This window comes from Mytilus californianus, unplaced genomic scaffold (assembly GCF_021869535.1).
Source record: "Mytilus californianus isolate M0D057914Y unplaced genomic scaffold, xbMytCali1.0.p SCAF_1, whole genome shotgun sequence".
NCBI lineage: Eukaryota > Metazoa > Mollusca > Bivalvia > Mytilida > Mytilidae > Mytilus > Mytilus californianus.
In genome coordinates this window covers 131,330,908-131,351,432 of record NW_026262581.1, presented here as the reverse complement: position 1 = coordinate 131,351,432, position 20,525 = coordinate 131,330,908, and the positions used below count along the sequence as shown (strand labels likewise).

Here is a 20,525-nt window from a genome sequence, read left to right as displayed (position 1 = left end):
ATAGTTTATTTCAAAATACAGTGTTGTTCGAGCTTAATTGTGATACACCTTTGTTCTACGAAAACGTCAAATGAATAGTTGAAGGATAAATGTGTTTTTATCAAGTTTGAACTCGTCACATGCTTCGTTGAACAGGTACCACCCTATCCGAGTGTGACGATTTGAAGAGAGAGGCAGCCAAAAGTTGTTAGAATCCTTTTTGTGTAAAAGAGCTGTGATTGGCAACTCACCAAGAAGAAGATATGCTCCAGCATTTGATGCTCTAGTAGGAAGGTTCTGTATTTGTTTTAAAAAGTTATTGCAAAACATTTCCAAACGATGAATGTCTTTAGAATTTATATTCACGATTTCAAGTCCAAATAACAAGCGTGGAACCACATATGTTGACCATATTTCACATGAAACCTCTGGGTTAAGTCCATTTATACCATGTAGACCTGTGCCCATCAAGGCATACGAAGTCTGTCTCACAGTTCTTAGACGATTTCCAACAACAGTCCTATAGTTGCCTCTAATTCAGGGGTCTCTATCTATTTCTATGTGTGTATAATTATCAACACTTACCAAAGCCTCTGTGCCAATATGAGATTTGTCCATTTGATTCCAGTTTTCACAATCTAAAGATGAGTTCCAAACCATAATTTTAGTTTTTTCCTTGCTAATATCATATTCTTCTGTTTTTGCATAATGTGTTGTATAATTCATTATAGTCTGAAGTTCCTCAGGTTTTTCAAATATTAGGAGCAGATCAACTGCACACATAGGCGTTCCAACGTAGACATTTAGATTTTTAAACCTAGACTCCCAGTTTCTAGTTTATTAATAAGAGGATTAACGAAGAGTTTGTAAACAGAAGGTGACCATACGCTTCCTTGCCGGACACCTGGAGTCAGTGTGATAATGGTGTAGATAATTTGCCATCCCAACGGACTGTCGACATCACATACGTATACCAGTCAGTCAAAGTCTGTTAGCTTTGGCCAGAGATTCCACTTTGAAATATCCGTTTTAACAGAGAGACATGCCAAACAACATCAAAAGACGATGAGGCATCGACAAAGATAGTATATGGCAAGTCATTTAACTATTTATTCGAACTTCAAGATATCCCATATACTATATAAGATATAAGATATCTCATATAAGATATAAGATATCTGATATAATCTAGTTTTATAAGATATCTTATAAACTTTATAAGATATCTCATATACTTGATAAGATATCTTATAAAGAAAATTATATAAGATATCTTATAAACTATATAAGATATCATATACACTATAAAAGATATCTTGTAAACTATATAAGATATCTTATTAACTATATAAGATATCTTATAAAGTATATAAAAAATATTGATAAGATTTCCTCCAGCAATTTGGGTTTGAGATGCACTGACTCCATCAACTTTCCCATGATGGGGAAACTGTAATCCTTCTATAATATTTTGGTAAGTGTAAGGGTTTTCCATGTCCCTTGAAGAGTGGCGAGACAATGCCTTCCTTAAAACACTGTGGAACATGTTTTAATCTAAATGCCCCATTTTACAGACAGGTTAGTATTTCGGCGGTCTTATCGCCTCCATATTTAAAATACTCTGCAGAAATTCCAAATTGGTCACTTGCTTTCCCAGTTTTCATTTTTGATATACAGTTTCTAATGGTATTAATGTCAAATTAAATACACTTTTTCTCTCATTTTCATCTAACTCCTGGAGCAAAATGCGGCCTAGCTCCACTTGTGTGCGATATTGCTCGTTTGTTGATTTTTCTGTCGGAGTTGATAATTCACTAAAATAGTTTGTCCATGCATCACGAATAAGATCCTGCTTGTCAAAGTGATAATCATCAACGATAAGACAATCCATTATTCGTTTTCCACTTTGCCTTTGACGGCGGATGATCTTATAGAAGGTGGCATTATCACCACAATGAGCATTCATAATGTTTTCATACAGAGGATGTTGTTCTTCTGCGTTTAATTGTCTTTGAATTTGTCTAAGTTCACTCTTTAAAACCGAACCTTTTTGTTGATAGAATTGTCATTGCCTGAGGGACACCCGTGGATTTTCCATTGCCAAAGCGCATCCTTACTTTGTTTACAAAGTTGTTGTAATGCAGAGTTTTAAGTGAGTTTTCTTTTTCCCACAGATATTTTAGGTGCACACTCAAATGCAGTCTTGGTTAATATATATAATAGTTCTTCATAGCTCATTTTATTAAGAGAAAGTACTGTTATCAATGTACATATGACTGAGTTGCTGTTTCAGTAACTGCTCATATTTTTCAGCATCTAACTTTTTCCAATTCACTTTTTTCAGTCATCACTGATTTTTCTGATGCAAACGTTTTTGAAAAGAAAGAGCATGCCAATTTTGCTTGGACTAATCTATGCGATGAGGTGTTCATTGGGTCGTTCACTGAAACCTTAATTTCAGAGATTCTGTCTGTTTGGGTTAAATATATCAAAATATAGTCAATCTATATCCATTGAAAGACTGTTTCCCACTATGGTGGTAATAAGTATGAGTTTCTGGATAGTCTTTTGGAAGGGTCAGACGTTTCTCATCTATAAAGTTTTTAAAACTTTATCTTGACGATAATTCTTTAATCTATTCAAACTAGCATTCATATCACCTAAAAGTATCGCTGCTGAGTTGCCATATTTTGCCATAATTGCTCCTAATTCGTCAAAAGTACTTTAGTTTATCGTTTTCTTTGCTTATATTTGCGGTGGATGGTTTGACGTTAGCCTCCCCTAAAAGATTATTCGAACTTAAGGTTTCAGAGTTTGTATCCATATCACACAATGAAGGGTTGCTTGGGACGCAAGTTGGATATTGGCTACTAATAGATGTGTTCTGAGTACGAGTGTCTATAAAGATTCTATTACGTTTTTTTTTGCTGACATTGCTGATATGTTTCGTATCACTGTCGGTGCCTCTAAATTTGATTCACGCTTACAAGTGTTCAATCTTATCCCTACAGGTACTCTCAGGCAGAAGGACACTTTTATGGTTTTGTGGTAATGAGGTTCCAAAATTTGAAACAGTGTGTGTTGGAAAATGCCCTGGCCGAGGATGAACTGTAGCTACATAATATGGTTGTGCGATTGGTGTGTCTCTAACAGACATGACGTGCTGAGGGGGAATAACTGGTACAGTAGTTGGTCTGCCTATATTAAAGTACTGAGGCAGGTTGGGTTGGATGTTATGCATATTTTGCTGAGCTAAAGGCACATTGTTTTGGTTTGAATGGTAAGAATTTCTAAGCTTGTTGTGTAACCTTCCAATTTCATGTTTCATATTGACTTTCTCTGTTCCCAGCGAGCAGACTCTGGACATAAAATCACACATCCTTTCAGATTGAGTAGTCTGTAATCTCAGATAATCTATCTGGGTGTCAATCAACTTTTTTGTTTGAATAGTCTGGCTTTGCATAGTCTCATTTGTAAAATTTGGTGGTAATATAGGTTTCTCGATGGTCATTGGAGAGATTTGCATTTTTCGTTTTATTGCTTTGAGAAGCTAGGTCTTCAACATTTTTGTTCTGCTCAATGAGTAAACGAGTTTTTGATACTAGTAATCTATTTGAGTGTTCTAAGTCAGTGACTGACTTTTCTAATGCCAAAATTTTCGATCGAGATAATGCCAGCTGTTTTGCCACTGCTCTTTGGTCATTTCTCGTTCCTTTAATTCTTTCTCCCACTGTTCTAACCCCTTTTCCTTCTTTTTCAACTGTCGTTGAATGGCAATAAAATCATAGTTAAAGTTATCTGAAGGGACTATTTTTGTTGGTGTATTTTGTTGAGTTACCATAAATGTACATTTGTTAGTCTTGTATGTTTTTTAATTTTAGTTCATTTATATGTTTTGGAGTTTAGTGTGACGTCCATTTTCATCGAACTATTACACATTTTTGTTTAGGGGCCAGCTAAAGCCCGCCTCCGGGTGCGGGATTTTCTCGCTGTATTGAAGACCCATTGGTGGCACTCATCTGTTTTCTGCTCTTTGGTCGGGTTGTTGTCTCTTTGACACATTCCCCATTTTCATTCTCAATTTTATTTATTTGGTCTTATATTTGATTTAATAACAGTTTCTTCAGTGCCATGACTTTCATATATTAAAGTATCGTCACTGTCCTTTGCTTATTTAGAAATGGTTGGGGATGGCAAGACATAATTGTTCTCAGAGAATGTATAATCAGAGCTAGTTATTTGTGATGAATCCATAACTGTAGGATGTTTATTGCTTGACAATGATTTGACATCATGCTCATGAGTTGCTAATTGTTTATCAAGCAGGGACCACGCAGTAGGTCAACCTGAAGATCTTCCATGAGTTCATGATAAGACACATCTGAGATTTGTAGTATGTTTGAATTTTGGATCTATGTTACACGATCGTTTTCAGTGTGTAAACCACAACCGGTATCAGAGTTGACTTGTGCCTCTATTTTGGCAAGACCTGCTAGACATGCATTCCTGATACTTTCATTCATTTCTTTAAGTAGTGGATTTCTATCCATAGCTACTAATAATTTAGGTAAATCAGTTTTCACAAATTCTAAAAATTGAGATCCATTGACAAGGATGCGAGAGGTTGTATTACAGAGATTAATTTTATATAGTTGTCTTTTTTGGTTGACTAATTTAAATGTAAATAAAGGCAAGCGTAGTATACCACTGTCCAATAGTCATGATTCGATTAAGCAAAAACAAATCCGGGTGACAAACTAAAACTAAGTCAGACCGTCTTCATCTATAGTTTTAGGGACAGAATGTACTTTCTGACTTAGAGGATCATTCAAATATCTGCAAAGTTCAAATTTCAATATCTCATATACCTCAGCATCACATTCAAGAACTAAATTAAAGAACTAAATTACCTCGTTTTAAAGTCGTTACTACAGAAAATTCTTTATCTGATGCATACATTTTGTTCAAAGCTTTCTTTCTATTTGTTTAATGTGTAGGACCTCTTGATTTTCAGGACGGTAGATGGCTTCTTGAGTAACTTATCATGGTTAGCGGATAAACATCTTTCTCTGTGATACATTCAGCATGCGTTGATCAACACACAATCCCATCTTTCTTTTAAAGACGTTAAAATCATTTGAGCGGTCCGGATAAAGTTAAATCCACGAAAGCACTTTAAATATTTAAAGTGTTATTTTCATCAATAAAGATACCAGGATTGCAATTTAGTATGCAGGATACGTGTTTTGCGAACTGCGATTCCTAATTGGTGATTGAATCAAAAGAGTTGGAAGGCCAAATCAACTACAAAGCTGAAATGTTACGCCAAATCTATATAAGGTCTTCTATGCCAGGGTTATTAATCTCAAATGATTTTAAAACGAGAGGCGAAAGATATCAAAGGGATATCAATCGAAAACAAACTGACAATGCCATTGGAAAATAAAGCGAAAAACCATAAAAAGGCAAATAACAGTATACAAGACACAAAATAGAAAAGACTGAGCAACACGAACACCACCAAAATCCTGGGATGATCTCAGGTGCTCCGGAGGGGTAAGCAGAATAATCTATGATTAATGAATTACCGAAAATAACCGCATCAATATGTCATGTCAGCACAGGAGAATCGACTACTGCACATGTGATACCCTCGAGGAGCAAACGTAATGCCATATGAATAAACGGAGATGTGGATATACGTCAATGAGACAGGAACACAATGACAAAATAGACCAAAAGACACATAGAGAGCAACATAGTCTTCAACACCAAACCGATGTCCATACAATATTTTAAACGTTAAATACAAAGTACAAGCTAGGTCAGTTAAAAAAAAACGGTTTGTTTGAAACATGATAGTTATAAACCATATTTGTCCCTTCTTTAAATTAGATATTTGTAACTACATTTGCCATTTGTTTAAAGTCAATATTTTCTTATAAGCTATCTTTATAGAGAGCAAGACGTTAAAAGAGAAGTTAAATGAAATACTTTGATTTTATTTCACACACTCTTACATTTAATTCTTTGGAATTTCTTAGAATCTTTAAAATAACTTGCATATATGGGTCTGAGCTTTATATTCGCTTTTTAAATGTTGTCGTTATGCACCTGTGTTCTAGTTTCATGACCAAATCAACATTTGATGATTGGTTCATTGGACAAAATGTTGAAAACCGAGACCTTGTTGAGACCGAGACAATGTTTGGCACAGTGGCTTAAGACAATTTTTTAATAGTTTACAGATAATAGACACCAAATGATAAATATAACTCACATCAGCTTGCTGGCAGAAAAAGCTGACATTTTGATTAACATTTCCAATTAAGGACATGATTAAGCTTTGCTGCTATTTTTAAACCTTTTCTATTTCATGTATCCCAAGTTCTACATGACTTTGACTTGGCATTTCTTAACATTACGCTAGCAAAAAGGTGATTAATATAACCCTTTCTGACCAAACAGACTTTTCTAATAAAAGTCTGACATAAAAAATCAGGGGCGTAGCTAGGTATCAAATAAACTGTAGGCACAAATTGCGGCAGGGGTCTGGGGACCGCATAAGGCCCCCAGCAGGTCCAGGGCAGAACCCTGGTAGGGGGTTCAGGGGGGCGAAGCTCCCCGACGGAAAACGGTTTTCAGCATTTTTAGTTGCAGAATTTTGTGTACAAAAAATATTAAATTTACTGGTCATTTTATCATGATAATATACATGAAGAAAAGTTCGAAGAATTATAAATAATTTTACTATATAACATCTGACTGATGAATTAACGCAGTACAATCGGAAATCTAAAAAAAAATATATACAATATGCATTGCCCAGCGTAGATTAGCGTATCCCTCTAATAAAGCAGTACATCCAGTTTAGTATTTTTATATCTATTCCTTTCTGATTGAGGACAATTGATATATACGTCAATTGTTAAACCATTGTCGTGACGTCAGCCTATTCATTTACCGTGGATTCTTTTTTCTAGAATCAACACTTTCTAAATCTGTCGCTGAAATGGATTCACCAAATTATATTCAATTGTTTCCTTTGTGTGCCTAATTTCATTAAGTTTGAATTAGCTAATTTACTGATTTCTGTTCACACTAATGGAATTAATTTAAAAACTTATCTTTAATTTTTGTAATTTTTATTATATGCCTTCACTGGGAATCGAACCCGTTCTTGAAATCTGTTATGTGTGACTGACATCAACATATCGACGAAACCTCTCAGCTACCAATTGGTTACAAGTTAAATGTCTATTATATATAATGAACATATGATATACAACGGACACACAGGGCTTGTATCTTTATTTATACATAATATGCAATCGTATAGTATAAGTTGGTAGCCGCGAGGTTAGCATGGTTAAGATCAAGAGTCAAGTTAAAGGTAGGGACTTGTCGGTTTAGGTTCGAATCCTTGTATTCTCTTTGTTTTCCCTTTTCTTTAGTTTTGTCTGTTTTTTTTTCTTATTTTGTATGTAATTGTGGATATTTTTGTAATAATAGCGAGTTTTACCGTTTATTTTTGGATTATTATTGGCTATTTCACATATTTGAAACGAAAATGATTACATTCAATTTGTCCATTTTAGTTTTATAAATATAGTAAGATTTCATCTGTTTTACTACATAATTTTACAAATGTTTATTCGCAAATTCCTATGCGAGTAAATCGTGATGTGCCTAGAATTAGGCTTCTTGCTAGAAATTTCGGTAACATACTTATTATATATACTTTATATATGCTATTTGGTCAGGTTGTTGTCTCTTTGACACATTCCCCCGATTTCCATTTTCAATTTTATTAGAAATAAGTTCGAATATGTCTTATTTTGTAAACACAGATAATATTCAAATGCCTGATAATTTAAAGGCAGACGTGTTGTGTTATATTTGTATTTTTCTAACCAATTAGTTGTGATCTTATATTTAGTAATGCATCGTTGAACATGATACCATGGTTATTTAAACTCACATACAATACCTTCTAATTAAGAAAAGGCTTTAATTTTGAAAAGACATTAAAACATAGTTTAAGTTATAGATACAATGGATAAGCGTTGATTCATGAAAAACAAACGATTCGCCCTCCGGGCTCATGGTTTCTTTTCCAAGAATCAACGCTTATTCATTGTATCTATATTACATAGTACATATTGACGATGCTTCAATAAAAAAATAGGCACGTAAACACTGAGACTACTATATAATAATACTATCATTTGGGCTAAGCGAAAGCTAGTTGATTGATTGATTGATTGAATGATTGATAAACATCCAGTGGCAAATAATAAATACAAAAGGTAGGTCCTGTAATAGGGGTCGTCCAGGATGAAGGTCTGGAAATTTGGAAATGCCATTGGAAAATGAGGGTTCATTGGATAGGGACAGAAATTTTGCCTTTCAGCAGACCACCTACGGACCCCTCAAAGAGTTGTTGCGAGTGTCTTTAACATGCAGAGAGCGTGGGCCTGGTATTCTCTCTACACTAGGCATCGGATTTAACGTCCCCATTCTGACCAGACGTGACTGCGTATTTATACATCCCACACAGCCAAACGGAAGCCCCACTTTGGAAAGGGTTTTATTGTAAGTCGGATGAAGACCAAGTGGAAAGCTAGTTGAAAGCCAACAACAACTTATAATCATTTATCTACGTATAAAATGTCAGGGTTTTGAGCATGTTGAGGTTCATTCGAGTATTTGTTTATAGAAGTGAAATGATCTGAACCAAAGTTTTAGTGTTTAGTTTCTATATAAGGTGGAATATAATGTACATACAATTCTAATACTCCATTCACTAAGGATGATAGACTAGTGTACAAATGGGAAAGAGTTTCAGTGACGTCTTCACGTGCATCTACAGATAACGTTTAATAAAAAAATATTTGTGAAAAAAATATGTGTAGGCATGTGCCTAACAGTAGCTTCGTCCCTGTAAATTATAAGCATGTTATCTTTGATTAGTTTTTACCAAAACTATTATAATTGTTTCAAGAATAAATTAAAATATTGTAGTAGGTCACTAGCGAATAAAAGAAGACTGAGGGAATCTTAAAGTAGAGAGACAAGGTAGTTAGACAGGGTCAGTGTCCCCTTTTATCCATGTATAACTCACCATTTGGAATAGGACACAATACGTTAAATTACAGATTAGATGACTATTTTGGTATCTTAAGATCTAAGACTACGAGAACATGTCACTAGTGAGTTGATACATAGACATATCCTATTGGTCAACCAATTAATGATTGTGGCCTTTAAACTTGTAGTGTTGATTTCATTCTTCCTCATTCCCCTTTTGGACCAGCTTTTGTTTAAGGAGCACACCACTGCTAATGAAGACTGTATTGTGTGAACATGCATGATTGAGTCTATCAATTGAGATATGCAAACGCCATAAAGGAGAGGCAAAAGATACCAAAGGGATATTCAAACTCATAAGTCGAAAACAAATTGACAATGCCATGGCAACAAAACAAAAGACAAATAAATGTAACAGTGTACAAAACACAACATAAAAAACTAACGATTGAACTAACTACATGACTAAAGACATACTATGGGGCAAAAGATATGTAACTGCTGAGAACTGAGAAGTTGACTATTGGAAAGTTGCAATTATCTTGTATTCATAGATTCTTGATTGAAGTTGTCAATCTGCGTCAATATTGCTGATAATATCAAGTATTAAAGCAGACCTTCTAGTTTCGGTAGTATCCTTAATGTCAAGTTCACTTGGACATGATTGACTGATTGATTGGTGTTTAATGCCACTTTCAGCATTATTGTGCTATTTCGTGGTGATCAATTTTTATTGGTGGAGGAAGCTGGAGAGAACCATAAACCTTCTAGTTTCGAAAATATCCTTAATGTCAAGTTCACTGGGACATGAGATGCAAGCACTAACTGAAATGTGGGTTATTGATTGACAGGATAGAACTTTGCATGATGTGTTTATTCTTTGTGTTTTAGATGGTTTTGTCTGAATTCTGTTTCATATGAATACACAAACAAGTCAGCCTGTCGGGTGCAAAATTAGTACTCATCGGAATACTGACTGTCTGTTGAAAAATCAATCCACCAAACTTAACAAATATGTTGTAGATCATTTTGGTGATTTCATCTTCAGTGTATTTGTTTTGGGGGTTTTCACAAAGTGGGATTTTTTATGACTTAAAATAAGAAATTTTTATTTCTGGAATGACAACCAAAACAATTAATTCCATTGATTAAAATATTTCATACAACTTTGATGAAATCTAATCAAAGCATTCTCTAACTTTTGTGGACAGATGAACAGACAAGACAGACTGAAGGATGGACAAGGGTATACTATTCATGTCTATGATGGGCATATAAAAACTTAAAATCAACAAATGTAGCATTATTTATTATAAATATAGCTATTTGAAGACAAAAAACATCACAGTCTGCTTGGAAGAGAGGACAAAACATAACAGGTTGGAATTAACTAGAATTTATAAGATTTATATCACATTTAAAATCAATCATCTTATAGTATATACTATAATACAAAACATAATCAAAACAGAAAGGCATCTGAAGTAAAATATTACATGTAAAATACATTATCAAGTAATAAATTATCATATACTAGGCACAGCTAGTTATCAATCATCAAATATTGTTTTAAATAAAGAATATTGTTAAATATAAAACAAAATAAAAAAAACATGTAAGTCAGTCAGCCAACCATAGGACTGGAGACTGTGAAACATCACAATCATATATGATTGTAGACTGAATATAGAATATCATTTGAGATTTAACTTAGCTTGAAAATTAACATATAATACATGATATAGATAAAATAGCAGGTAGATACAATGTGTACTTGTCTGAGATTCCTGTAGTTTACTATGAAAAGATTAAATAATAATTGTAATTCTACCTTTGAAATATTAGAGAGTACACTGTAAAAATAAATTAATTAAATACCTACATCTACATTTTACTTGCAAATTCAGAAATTGCATGTCATGTAATAATATGCTCCAACTATTAAACAATCAAATTACCATTCAACTTACAAAATGACCATTTTACAGTTATACAGGCTTCTGTGTTTACTTGTACTTTGTAAATCAATAAAATGTCAGCAAATGTTTCAATTATTTAAAAAAAAATCTATCCCTGTTAAACACAAACTCAACTCCAGAGACAGAGAGTTAAAACTCCTCAATGAAATAAAACAAGAGTTTTTCTTGTTGTAAAAGTCAAAAAAAAGATTTACAATAACTTGCATCAACCCTGTACAATAGATACACAGTCTTAAGTTAGTTAACTCACAAACATAATCATAATAGTTTAGAACTGCTCAAACATCACATTCACTGTTCCTTTTTTGTGAGTTAACAAAAACAATTCATTGAACAATCCACTGTATGGTAACAGATATGAACTAACTGACTGACTATTATTAAGTTAAGTATTCACTAACATTTTACTGTTTTTACTGTTACATGTACTATGATTGAGATTAAACATTTCATTTCTTTTCTGTCAATAACTGTTGACCTTTACCCTTTGACTTTGACTTTTTCTTAGATTCTTCGTTCTCTTTTTCCTCTTCAAGAGAAGCCATTTTCTGGAATTCTACAGAACCTTTCCGTCGTGTAACTTTCTTTTTGCTCCCTCCTTTATCAGAGTCAGGACTTGGGCTTGACTTTGTTGACTTCCTAATAGATTATATATAAATTATCAGAAACAATGTCTCCTAAATCAGAATTGTTTCTTGACAGCTCATAATATGGAATTTTTCATATACATATTTTTCAAATTATGAAGTGTATTCTTTAGTAAACTGATAAAAACTATTAATAGTTTCTTTTCTTTTATATTAAATTTTTGATGCATTGAAACCAATCATGCCAATTGTCTGTCACTGTTCAACCAACTTCTATTCCATATCCTTTTTCAAAGTATTATAAAACTTGTGCACTAGTTACTAGAGCCTCAACAAACTCTTTCTTGTAAATTGTCACTTTATTGTATCAAATATGTCTTCAATGTTCAGAATCAAGTAGACCAAATATTTAATATTTCTTTTTTCTCTAGAGTTTTCTCAAAAGAGGTGTGCTTCTTATGATTCTATTCACTTCAGCAGGTGTCACTAGTTGAGCAGGAGCTGTTGACCCTTCTAGAGCACCTGTGTTCACCCTAGTTTTTGATGGAGGATGTGTTGCTTAATCTTTAGTTTTCTGTGTAGTATTTTGCAGACTATTTTACTCATGATGTTGTCTGTTTTTATTTGAATTGTGAATTTGTATTGCCCCCATTGATATGTTCACCCTCTGTTTACTTTTTCTTTGAGCTTCTATGAAACCATGTCTTTCTCAATTAACATGTATGTCTAAAATGAATGTATACATGTTTGTCTTTTTATTATTTTCTTGTTTGTAATTGATATGCCCTTAAGGGCCCTTTAATTAGGAAATAAAATGATTTGATTTGATTTGTATGTATCATCCTGTTTATGTACTGTTGTATTGTCTATGTGTCTTACAAACAGTATCTTTATTTGTCATATTGTTGGAATCATGTTGTTAACTTACTTTTTCTCTGTTTGGGTTTCTTCAGAACGAGTTTCTTTCTTAGACATTGTTTCAATATCATCCTGTTTACTTAATGATACTTCATCAGCATTATCACTGCTTTTCTCTCCTCCTGGAAAGAGAAATTAGCCATCAATTGACATTCAAAAATCTATTCTCACTGAATCTACTATTTTTATTAACCAAAAAGAAAAACAACATTTGACTTTGGTCAATAAAGATTAAGCCTGAACAAAAGATTTTATATTCAAAAATATTCAATTTGAAATATATTTAGCTTACCAGTACATGTATATAAATTTTGGTTTCTGTTAGGCATTTAACACTAGCACTTTTTTTTTTAAATTACCATATCTCTAAAACTTGGATAATTTGATTTTAAAATGTGAAATAATCCATTTAAATCTAATGCATGTCTCTGCAGTACAAAAATTATCCATAAAATGGTTTTAAATCATTCTTAGTGTAATCTGAATACAATGCCGGACTCACCAAAATTTAACAATGATCCGAATGTACTTTCATCTGTATTGTTTAGAATATCCTCCTTTTCCAGAGCAGCCATGTAGTTAGAATAAGACCATGAGATCTTATTCTTCTCATTAGACCCATGTTCTTCTTCATCATCGTCATGGTGACTGAAATGTTGTAGATGGTCAAGTGCATCTTCATCTTCTTCATTCTCTGGTGGTAGTCCTAATGCAGCTCTTTCTTCAGCTCTCTGTAATGTACATGACAAAAATATGAAAGGGAAGATTTTTTTATAAAGTAAAAGACTTAATAGTCAAATATGAATCACAATTACTAGAAGTGTTAATAAAAGTTAGTAGAATACATAAAGTTTAATAAACAATTATCTTATGTCTTACATTTAAAAAAAAATTGACAGATAATAGTTTTTCCAAAATATTATGAAAAACCATTAAAAAGTCAGAGAGTGACCTTTTAATCAAAGCTTTTGCATTTTTAAACTTGCAGTCTATCTTCATATTTTGAATATTTTTTTTTACAAAATAAAATTGATACCAACACTGTAAGGGAATGTGTAAATAGCAAAACCAGAAACTAAGAAACCAGAAATCAGAAACCAGAAACAAGAAACAAGAAATTAAAAATATGTAATATTGAATATGTTTCTAATAACTAATTATAATTGACCTGATATAAATACACATGTATAACTGATAAGGACTCTGATGCTGTAGCTGAAAACCTTATCAATTGCATTAAAACTTAATTATATACAAAATCGTGTCAGTTCAGTGTTAGACTGCATACATAACTTGTTACAGATTTTTGATTATGTTGAAAGGTTGACATTGTTTATAGATGTTTTACTAGTGTGTTTACTATAGTAAAGGGTTGTTGATGTAAAACAATTATAAAGTGTAAGAAATATCACCTCTGAATTTGATTTATGATTTCCTTTCTTTCCTTTTTTCATTGTCACATAATCATCTGTTCCACCAGTCGAACAAAACTTAAAATTTAGGAAAAATGTCTAAAAAGGTTTTCCTGAAGAAGACCTATTGGTAAACTCTTCATATTGTAAAAATTATGTAAACTAAGTGTTTTGCAAATTAGGATAAAATACCGGTGTTTCGTTTAACCCTAATGGTTACATTGACATTTGAATCATCTCTTCAATATTTTTTGTCATTTTTGTGAAATTTAATACTGATATGACATCCTTTTACTTTTTAACTTCATTCAGTCTTAACCAAAATACTAGGGAGAACAGCAGTTAAACCAGCACCCAATATGTACATGCTTGAATTATAGCCATTTTATACACAGTTGAAGATTGTGTCATCTTTCTCTATTTTACACATTTTTACATAGAAACTATGAAGAGTGTAACTGATGATTGTTTTTTTTTCTATTTCACTTGTGGCCACTGGACACTATTCATTTAAATGATTAAATAACATGACACAATTTGTACTCAAACTGCCACTTGAAAGATATGTTTACAGCTAAAATGTAAAACAATGTTAAAACATCTATAATCAATGTTTACCTTTCAACACAATTAAAAATCTGTAACAAGTCAATGTATGCAGTCTAACACTGAACTGACACTTTTTTGTATGTATCATCTGATAAGGTTTTCAGCTACAGCAGGTGCATAAAGAACAGTCCTTATCAGTTACACATGTGTTATTATATCATGTCAATTTTATTTAGTTATCAAAAAAATAATATTCAACATTTTTTATATTTTGTTTCTTGTTTCTGGTTTCTGATTTCTGGTTTCTTGGTTTCTGGTTTTGCTATTTACACATTCCCAACACTGTAACATGTGTAACAAAAACATATACAAAATACAATTTTGTTTTTTAAATGATGGCAGTTAAGAAAAAGTTATTTCAAAATCTATCAAAACCAAACAGCTGTTGTTAATATTCATACTTTAGAAAAAACAACTTTAAATTAGTCTGGTGAAGGAAACACAAAATATAGCAAAATTCACAATTTACTTTAAATAATTGAATAGCCTTCAGTTGTTGAAAATGCTGCATACTTTCTGCTGCCCTAGTTATCATACTTGGAGATGATAAAATATGAATTGAATACATGCAACTAAACATGCATACTAAAAGTCATGCACATTATATCCAGTCACTAATGTATTTTGTCATGCAATTTAAAATAAATCCAAATTCCAACGAATTGATTTCTATATAATAAATACTCTTTTCACTACAAAATGGAAATCATTATAACAAATTTTGGATTGATTCAATGATAAAAACAACAATGCAGTTTTATATTCCACAAGATGAAAAAAATAGACCTGTTTAATCAATCATACATTGAGAAAAAATTATTCAGGTTTGTTATTATTGAAAGGCAGACGAATAATAAATTAACTGGATTTTAAATTGGACCTTGGACAATTTCCAAGATGTAATTAAATAACTGTATAAGTGAGAAGATGGTCACCTGAGATAAAAAGTCTTTGTTTTAGGTAATTGTATATCATTCAGGCATACAGCTCTCCTACACATAGTGCTATCAAATATTAACAACAAGGTGTATCCACAAATTACAGGCTATCATGCAAAATCACAATGGCTACAGACTTTAATAATGTCAGAAAATTTTGTGTGGTGTTACATATTTTTGAATCATTTTCAAGTTAAAAAATCAATGAGCCTGTATACCTTAAATGAGAAAATGGAATGATCCTGATTTTTATATTCTTATGTTTCAATCACATTAGTTTCCATTGAAGTGGAAATGTTAATGGTCGGACATTCAGGCAATATGAACACATTTAAACTGAACCAATAAAATTTTAAACAGTGAAACCACTTTTAGAAGAGACCTTTTATCAAACAAAAAACAATGTAATACTTTCAGTACAACTTTGTTAATTCAGTCCAAGTCTGAAATTAAACCGGACAAAAAAGTTAAAGATAAACTGGAAATACACATTTCATACAAAATTTGATTGACAACTGAATATTTCTCACTAATACCTTGAAAGTATATCAGTAGTTCTTCCTACTCAACAAAGAAAAAAAAATTCCAACTTTACCCAGTAAGCAGTTTTTATGGAGCAACATCAATAGTCATTTAAGTTTCACCCATTTAGTCCTGAGTCAAAACAAAAGACAAAGCATACTAAAACCATGAAGTGAACACAATGTCATATCTTGAATTGGATTATATGACCCTAGTCCAATTGAATGTGATAGTGAATTTATACATCCTGCACCCCTAAACAGATTCAATCAATTTCACAATAAATGTGATAGTGTTTTTTATATATCCTTCTCCACTAAACTAATTCAATCGATTTCCAAGGTAGTGTCAATAATCCCTGACAAAAATTATATTGTGATAGTGTTTTTATACATCCTGCTCCCCAAAGCAAATTCACCGATTGTGTGTTTATTCAACCTGCTACCCTTAACTTGATTCAATCAATTTCAAAAAGACCAATTGCTTTTGACCGAGAGGTCATACCAAAATATAGTTTTTTTATTATAAGATTTAGTTTCATATAAAAAGTGTTTTATAACACTGGGTATTACATTATAGGACAAACTATCATTTGAAAACCCTGAAACTAAACATAATTAATGAAGCTGTTTTCATGCATTATATAGTTAAATTTGATGCTCTCAACGAACTTAAACCATTGTTTTAGTTAAGCTAGGTTTAATCTGTGAAGCAACATAAACAGCCAAGGTTGGTTACATAAACACTGACTTACAACCTTGCCAAACTTTAGCTTCTTTTTCCTTTGAGGTTGCTGTAATGATGAATATATTAAAAATGCATTTGACCCAAATCTAAAAACTGTTCATTCTAAATATAGATCTCTGATCATAAGTTTCTATACACTGTAAAACTACTAGCAACTTAACTTGACTGAATTACATTTGTTTGTTACAGCAAGTAAGACTTTCAAGTGTTCAAACAAAATCGACTTGTTTGGTGTTTTTTTGCTTAATATCATTATCTTTCTGACAAATGAGACTTACACCTTTCTTAATAGACAAAACTTTGTTCAAATTTGTCATATCATATATTTTTTTTTAATATCAATTGATCAAAACTCACAAACTGTTATAAAAATATTTTTTGATTAGATTAAGTTAATCTGATGTTTAATAAAATATTAATTTAAGATGGCTTTAGTATCTAATATTAATCTAGTAAAGTATATGAAAGTTTATATCATTTCTTGTGTGGTATCAAAAGTTCTGAACTCCATTTTTGCATAGTCCACATACAATGTAGATGTTTATAACTTCAAAACAAATGTGATGAAAGGACTTTTAGTAACACTTACAAAATATGACATATGAGAACTTATCCCAGATAACAATTTCTGTAAACTTATAGACTAGTAGAATATGATGAATAACAGAAGGGCCACGAGTTAGTAAAAGGGCATTAAGTCGCATGATACAATTCAGCTTATCAGGATTTGTAATATTTTAATTTAGCACAGAACAATAAAATTAAACAAGTCAACAAGGTCCTTATATGCCTGTAAATACAACAAGAATTGTTGAAATTCAAAGTTATTCTCAAAGCTAGATAGATTGTGATGATTTTGAATAATCGCCACATCTTTATGTCATGTATTGTTTACATGACCAAAAATCTATCATCTTACAAAATTGAATTCAAAATGCAAATTTTACTGGGTTATTTTCATATATCAACAGTTCACTGCAAGGTTTTGACAACAGGTGAAATTTAGTGCTATATTTACAATTCAGGGTATATACATGTGTAGTTCAGGTTATACTTAAGATTCTTGGATGAGAAACACAAATACATCAAAATAAAAAAAAAATAATTAATCACTTCATGAAATGACACTGAATTATTTCCCTTTAGCCACAATAAATTAGTGAAAATTATAAATTCAAATAAAGAGGTTTTACAGTCAAAGAGAGCAAATCAATGTTACTGAATGATATGATAATTATAAAAAAAAATTCTAGGTGACAACTAATCTTTACTTTGTGTGATCATAGAAAGAATTTACCTTCATGTCTCAATTATCTTATTGCAATCCGACAAATCATTAAAAAAATCAATCTACCAAATCAAAAAAAAATCTAAATCTGACCAATGATAAGTGTGTAAATTGATGTGTAAAATTAGGGTGACATAAATCATATAACACACAATTTTACCTTCTTTTCCTCAGCTTCCTTTAGAATAAAATTGTGAATAGTACATAAATAGTTAAATCTGAAAACTAAATTGAAAACGTGCCAACGTCCAAGCTTTACGATAAAAACATACCTGTACTCCTCTAATGTTTGATAACAAACGGTAATTTATGACAAATTAATAACAGGACAAGTACACTGCAGTAGTTTTCATTAATTTTAAGTGAGCGTTTAAATTGTGTTAAAATCTCTATAAAGTATACCTACTTTACTTAATGAATTCATATTAAAGACAGAACTTCAACTGAGAATTTTGTATATTTAGCTAAAAAATAACTTTAATTTATTGTATACCATAAGCTTAATATGTACAGGAAAAAAGAAATATCTATTCTATTTCAGAACATAAAATGAGAAACGAGAAGATTCTACTCTATCCCAAGAATACATGAAGCAATGCCAAACATAAAATCACTCGGAAAATCATCAAAAATACAATGTAAATTTACCTTGAGAGCAAGCTCATCCAGTCGTTGTTGTTCAGCTCTCTGTTTTGCTCTCTCATGTTTCCGTATTCTCTCTATTGTTGGCAATATCTTTTCTTCTGCATGGTTTCCCCTAAATGTACAGAATTTGTCCCAGAATCGAAATAGATGTCTAAAAACTGTGAACTGAAAGAAAAAAGTATTTGCATGACCCTTTTGTTTGATTTCTTTCCAACAAAAAATTTCAGATGTTGATCCATGATTTGTATAATGGGGAGCAAGTGTAAAAAATAGTCATATTTGCCAGTTATGTCTAATTTGAAAATTCAAATGACTGAATTGAAACACCTACATATTTGTAGTATTAAATTTGAAAACTTACTGAGATCAGACTTTTTCAATGCCTTTCTATCAGAAATTGAATATTTTTGGTTGGCAATCATTTAAAAATTCTGATTGAATGCCTTTCAAGTTATAAAACTGCAACTCACGTATGTAAGATAAAGCTCAGGTCCTCCAAGTTACTCTTTTAATTTTCGTAAGGATATCAAGCAAATGATCTCGTGATCGACATAGACATATGCACATGTCCATATTTTGAACAAGTGAAAGATTAGATCCTTATCATAAATTAAATGCAAAATTGCATGCTTAAACTAAATCAGTCATATTAAAACACAAGTATAATTATGAATTTGAAAATACCAAATTCGTTGATTTACTGTTATTTTGATAAACAAAAGGGCTTGTATCGTAAATCAGGATTCATATTTAATTCAATATCATCTGAAATTTTCCATTTATAGTTCTTTTCTCTCAAATTTTTGTAACTATGATATTGGAAATATATTTTGTGTAGTACGAAAGGACAGGATACTGTGATACCATTTCATTCAAGGCAGAAAAGAAATCATGGAAGAAATATTAACCTGAGCCTCTCTGAATAAGTAAGGTGTTCTTTCATATTTTCTCTCTACAATTTTCTCTGCCATATCAGGTGAAATATCAATCTGGATATTTGGTGGAATTTGTGAGTCAATAAAACAGCTTATTATTACTGCAACTTTCTCCTGAATCAAACTTTCATCACTATGTACATGGTAAAGTTCCTGAAAATTTATAAACATCAAATATGGAATTAAAAGTGGTGTAAAGGATATTTAAAGTTATATAGGCTGATCAATTCCTCCATGATAACCATAGTCATATAAATATAATTAGTAAAAGTAAAATACATCAGATTATAATGAAATACCAAAGAATCTTTCAAAATTTTAGTGAAACTCATTTAAATATACAACTCTTAGTTTCAAAACAACCAAATATTTTACAGCATTACATCAGAATAAAACAATATTGAAAAACCTGATAGCAGGGGTAAATAGTTGATACCTTAAATGCCTGGACTTCTTTCCAGAAAAGTACATCATTTTCTAGATTGTCACCATATATAGACACATATCTCCTGAACTGTAACTCTGTCACTGGGTTCAGCAGACCTTTACGGAAGACTATAACATCTTTAGAGGAGGAGATAAACTTATTGTTATCCAAACTCTGTCAATAATAAATAAAAAGTAAATGTCACATAACAAAGATTAATGCTAGAGAAAAAAAACTAAATAATTTTTGTGTGTGTTTCAAAATGATAAAAATTAAGGGATATATAAAATCAGTTAGCAACAAAACAATACATCAATTTTTTATTGTTAGTCACCAGTAATATTATTTGGTATTGTGTAACACTTAATTTGTGAATACATTTGTATAAAAGAAAATAAGGTAATAATTGTATAACATTTGCAAAATTATAAAATCCTATGCATCATGTA

At 31.6% G+C, this 20,525-nt stretch overlaps 1 protein-coding gene across 8 annotated transcripts in view; it reads right to left on the bottom strand.

Annotated features, from left to right (window-relative positions):
- Positions 1-10,362: 10,362 nt before the first annotated feature.
- Positions 10,363-20,525, bottom strand: part of LOC127734421 (regulator of G-protein signaling 22-like) — a 49,700-nt gene continuing 39,537 nt past the window's right edge. For 3 of the 8 annotated variants that reach the window (XM_052244268.1, XM_052244272.1, XM_052244281.1), the window contains 8 exons: positions 20,086-20,250; positions 19,623-19,802; positions 18,718-18,879; positions 18,230-18,247; positions 16,789-16,827; positions 13,056-13,284; positions 12,564-12,675; positions 10,363-11,687 (listed from right to left, as the gene is read on the bottom strand). In XM_052244268.1, coding sequence (XP_052100228.1) covers positions 11,498-11,687; positions 12,564-12,675; positions 13,056-13,284; positions 16,789-16,827; positions 18,230-18,247; positions 18,718-18,879; positions 19,623-19,802; positions 20,086-20,250 — 1,095 coding nt within the window. In that variant the 3' untranslated portion in view covers positions 10,363-11,497. The remainder of the gene's footprint in view (positions 11,688-12,563; positions 12,676-13,055; positions 13,285-16,788; positions 16,828-18,229; positions 18,248-18,717; positions 18,880-19,622; positions 19,803-20,085; positions 20,251-20,525) is intronic. The other 5 variants (XM_052244269.1, XM_052244306.1, XM_052244290.1 and 2 more) reach the window with 5 other exon arrangements.